The sequence below is a fragment of the Trichechus manatus genome, unplaced genomic scaffold, assembly GCF_000243295.1.
Source record: "Trichechus manatus latirostris isolate Lorelei unplaced genomic scaffold, TriManLat1.0 scaffold00317, whole genome shotgun sequence".
Classification (NCBI taxonomy): domain Eukaryota; kingdom Metazoa; phylum Chordata; class Mammalia; order Sirenia; family Trichechidae; genus Trichechus; species Trichechus manatus.
In genome coordinates, this window is record NW_004444253.1 from 370,158 (window position 1) to 375,132 (window position 4,975).

At 54.1% G+C, this 4,975-nt stretch overlaps 1 protein-coding gene across 6 annotated transcripts in view; it reads right to left on the reverse strand.

Moving 5' to 3' along the window:
- The window catches only part of EHMT1 (euchromatic histone lysine methyltransferase 1), a 231,313-nt gene that overhangs the window by 52,171 nt on the left and 174,167 nt on the right, over positions 1–4,975 (reverse strand). For all 6 annotated transcript variants that reach the window (XM_023725491.1, XM_023725492.1, XM_023725490.1 and 3 more), the window contains 2 exons: positions 2,728–2,954; positions 813–986 (listed from right to left, as the gene is read on the reverse strand). In XM_023725491.1, coding sequence (XP_023581259.1) covers positions 813–986; positions 2,728–2,954 — 401 coding nt within the window. The remainder of the gene's footprint in view (positions 1–812; positions 987–2,727; positions 2,955–4,975) is intronic.

The following is a 4,975-nucleotide window of genomic DNA, read 5'->3' on the forward strand; positions in this document are numbered from 1 at the left end:
AGGCCGAGGGCCAGGCTGACGCACGACCACGGTGTGCACAGTCGGGGAGACCCGGTCAGGCCGAGGGCCAGGCTGACGCACGACCACGGTGTGCAGAGTCAGGGAGACCCGGTCAGGCCAAGGGCCAGGCTGACTCATGACCACGGTGTGCAGAGTCAGGGAGACCAGGACAGGCCGAGAGGCTCGCAGGAGATGCACCATGCACCAACTTTGTATCAGGGCAAAAAGCAAACGCGGCTCCGTCCACTCAGCCCCGCGCGTGCCTTCCCAGGAAGTCACCTGTGCCCTCTGCAGGCCAAAGGGGGGCTCTGGAGCAGCCAGTCGGCCACAGGACCATCTGGTCTAACCTAAGGGTGAGCGGCAAGCAGCCTGCCCTAAGCCCTGAAGCACCTCCTGTGTCAGCCACAGCCAGGGGAGTGTCTGTGCAGAGCCCCATTGAGACCACATCCCTTCCCAACTTCAAAGGGACCCCTTCTGTTGCACCAGAATGAGTAGGACAGTCACCTGCAATAATGACCCCAAACAGAGCGAACACACATCCACAAAGCAGCCTGCTGTACGAGCCACTGCAGTGGCCCCACAGGCAGAGGCCCCACAGCTAAATTGTGGAACAGCCCCCTGAAGAGTTTGCTCGTCAACAGTGAGTGTCCCCAGGACTTGACAGCACACATGGGGGCATCTGAGGCACTAATTCACAGGAGGCTCTGCTCGGCAAGGGGGAGAGGGCAGGGAAGAGAGACCGGGAAGAGAGCATGTGGGCACGGCCACGCTCGCCGCACCACCTGGGCACCTGGCAACACAGCGGGCCTTACTTCTCCGAGTCCAGCGCGATCAGAGCACTCTCTAGCGTCTCCTTGCCTGGCCCCTGAGGGAGGCCGGGTGCTGGCTTCACAGGACCCGATGGCCCTGTCAGCTCGAAGCCCTCATGCGCCTGCATGGTCAAGCTCTGTAGTTTGTCTCCCTCCATGAGGTGGGTCCCGGCACCGCTGCAGGGAGGGGAGAGAACAGAAACACTGGGCTGAGCGGACATGGCAGCACCCCGTCCCCAGGAACCCCACTCCCTCCACATGTGGCTCAGATGAGAGTGCGGTGATGGCCTCCCCACTTTCTCACTATTCACCCTGAATGACCCGGCCAGAGACATGGAGTTAGATTCCCTGGGAAAGTGATGTTCACAAACTCGGCAACTCTTGCAGGGGCTTCCTGTCCAAATTTGCTTTGTAAATGAGCTTCAGATAGAATCTATCCAGCCCGCTACCCCAATCCAAAAGAAAGAAAATCTCATCAACACGGGGAATCAACACGCATGAAACGCAGAATAAATGTGAAGGAGCCGACAGCGCCCAGTGTTTCGTTTGGAGATGTCCACAATCTGAGTCTCTCTCAAATGGCCTTCAGTGGAGTTTTCCACTTTCTTCATGTCAGTCTATTTACTGAGTTGGGTTTTTTCCTGGGCAGCTGGGAATTTCATTTCCCAGCTGCTGGTAGGGAACAAGGCCACTGACTTGTGTTGTCACTGTCTGATCTGATCTGTCTACTAACTCCTCATGCTAGGACCATTCCAGCTATTTCCACTGGACTCTTTCAGGAAGACAACTGTCACGTTTCCTACGTGAACACGTCTAACTCTCTGAGTCTGTGCTTCCTGGTCTTCAGCTAGGGCCTCCAATCATAATCTCAAACAAGGCGGTGAAGCGGATGGCAGTGGTGGAGGGTAACGCCCCCGATGTACACAGACAACTAGGGGAGGGCTGAACTGTTGACAAAAGATGCTGTGACGCACAGCTATGAGGACAGTATGACACCAGCTCAAACCAGACCCATGAGCCACAGAGCTGAGCTGAGTCGGAGAGGCCATGAGCCAGCGGCCGTGAATGAACCAGGGCTTCAACCTCATTCGGTCATGGTCAACAAAGCGAAAAGTGAACAGACTTGAAGTTTTACGATTCTGAAGCCCTGGAATGGAAGACTCGGAAGAGATGAAGTGAGCCCTTTCAGGAGCCTCATGAGTGAGACTGGATTATTGGCAGGACTGTGGAGAGTGGTGGAGCCCTGGTGGCACAGCGGTTAAGTGTTTGGCTGCTAACCAAAAACTCTACCAGCCACTTCTTGCAAACCCTATGGGAGAGATCTACTCTGTCCTATAGGGTCACTATGAGTCAGAATTAATTCGATGGCAACAGGTTTTTTGGTCTGTGAAGAGCGGCACACATTCAAAGAGGCACTGCCAGCCACCTTCTTTGATCTGGGCATTGCTGTTCTGGCTCTACTCTAAATCCGAAGGGCCAGAGATTTGGTTGCTATGCAATGCATACACTGCCCTTGTTTTTTAGAGGCTGTTAAGTTTCTAGCAAGACTTCAACCCATAATTTTTCCTGTTCCAGTTATCATTCTGGTTCACCCAAACTCTAAAAATTCGGGTCTATTCTGGTTTCACTTCGTCAGCCATGACTGAACCAGGAAGAACCAGTCCAAAGCCCTAAAATAAACGAACTTCTGTGTTCTGAGACATCAGCGGCCAGAGTCCGTGAGAAGCTTTCAGATGAAAGAGCAGAAACCAGCAACGACTCAGAATGACACATTTTCAGCTCCGTGACTGGGACAGCGCCACCAGATGCACTGCAGACGCCCAGGCAGCCTTCTGGCCCCTGGCGACCTGGCGGCCCGTCTCCGGAGCCCTCCGGCCCTCCACTCACCCCTCTGGAGCCCTCCGCTGCCCTGGCGCACCTGCCGGTAGTTGTGTCGGCCCTGCCCTCGGCGGCGGCAGCCTTCTCCAGCCCGGGCACCAGAGTCACAGTGGAAGTTGTGTCGGCCTTGGCGATGGTCACCTCCCGGGCCTTAGCGGCCTCCTCGCCGCAGTGGGGGCAATAGCTCATGTTGTTGACGCGAGAGGCACAGTCCTTGTGGAAGCGATGGGAAACGCTGCTCTCAGGCTGACACTCCATGAAATTACCCTGAAGGGAGAAGAACTTGCTCAGAGGGGTTGACACGGTGCAGCCTGGGTGACACCTCCCTTGTAGGCACCTCACAGGGTGCTTCCAGGCATCCTGCTTGGAGGGAAGACGCCAAGCCAGCAGAGCTGCCTCATCCTCTCCACCCCACAGGGGAGGCCCCAGGTCTGCAGCACCACTGTGCCCTGAGGGAATGGCCCGACCATGAACGGTCAGCCAAGGGTGTGAGGCTGACCGGCGAGGCCACTGTCCCTGTTCCCACAGGCCCCACTGGTGGCAAAGGCTGTGCCTACTGCCGAGGTCCGCGGTCTCAGCCTGGTCAAAAGAGGCCCTCACATGGGCTGCATTGAGGCTACAGGCACAAGCCTACCCAATGAGGCACAAGACCTACGCCCCAGGCCGGGACCCTGGGAGTCCCCGCACCAGGCTGCTGCCCTCTGCCTGCTGTCCTGAGCATGAGTGTCTGTGGCTACTCACCTCTCCGTCCCACTCTAGATTCACCTCCACAGGGCTTCAGCCTGTCCTTTCCTGTAGCCCCCTGCCCCATACATGAGCCCCCCACCACCCTCCCCTCCAGTCAACAGTCCTAGAGCTTGGGTCTGCCAATGATGATAACAACAGCAGCAGGGTAGGCCACGAGCTAGACCAGCCCTGACCAGTGCATGCAGGTCACGGAGCCCTTACCAACGCCGGGCGGCAGGCACACTGGGAGAGGTGAGGGAAGAGCCAACAGAGTGGACACCCTGCCCAGGGTCATGCAGTGGGGGTGTGGGCGGTGGCTTGGCTCTTGGCACCTTGGTCTGTAACCACCAGACTGGACAGCTGTCTCCACTTACTCATCCCTGCCAATCCCCCCTCTGCCTCTGTTTGACCAAACTACGAAGAGCTCTTATGAACTAATAGGAAAACTGAGGGCCAAAGGACAGGAACAGCAAAACACAGCAACACAAATGAGCAAGAAATATAAAAAAGAAGCTCAAACTCATTCACGTTAAAAATGTAACGCGAAAAAAAGAGATGAGTTTTCAAACTTGTAACTTATCAAGATTAGCTGGGACAGAAATAACTGGCAGTGTCCAGTACAGAAAGAATGTAGATGTTCATATGTATCGAGGATAAGAGTACAAATCCAACTCTAATGCCCATTTCTCAAGGCAACCTGAGATCACTCCCACAACAGAAACACAAGGACAAGGGTTCCACCATTTTGCTGTAAACCTGCAGCATGGGTCCTGGAGGCTGAGGGAGGGCAGCAGCCAACAGCATAGCCCCATCTACAAATACCCCATCTAAACAAGGCATATGCATGGGAAACCCTGGGAGAACCTGAGGGCTGCATTTAGAGCAAGGCTTCGAACCACTTCTTCCCGGTTCAGTCACAGCCGACCAAGTAAAACCAGAACAGACCCAAATTTTTAGAATTTGGGTGAACTGGAACAGTCACCGAAACGGGTAATCAGAATGGGAAAAATTACAGGTTGAAGCCCTGCCAGAAACTTAATCTTCCTTTTAGAAAACAAGGGTAACCAAATCTCTGGCCTGCCGGATACTGAGTAGAGTCAGAAACAGCGGTGCCCCACTCCAAGATGGTGGCCAACAGCGCCGCTTTGAATATGTGCTGCTCTCCACAGTCCTGCCAATAATCCAATCTCACTCATGAGGCTCTTGAAGGGGCTCACTACGCCTCTTCTGAGTTTCCCGTTCCAAGGCTTCAAATCTGTCAAAATTCAAGTCTATTTCAGTTTTGCTTCTTTGGCCATGACTAAACAGGTTTGAACAGGCTTAAAGCGCTGGCTTAAAGGCTACTCCAGTTCCATGTATATTTAAAATCATCTGAGTTTTTAGTAAGGAATTTGTACTATTTTTCCTCTTAAATGATGTTTTAACATTAAATTTGTTCTGCCACTGCACACCAGCGTGGACTTTCTAAACAGAAGCAAAGTATTGCAGTCTCCTCTAATTCTCGCCCCTCAGGTACCAGCCGTCCTCTCCTCTGATTCTCGCCCCTCAGGTACTAGCCGTCC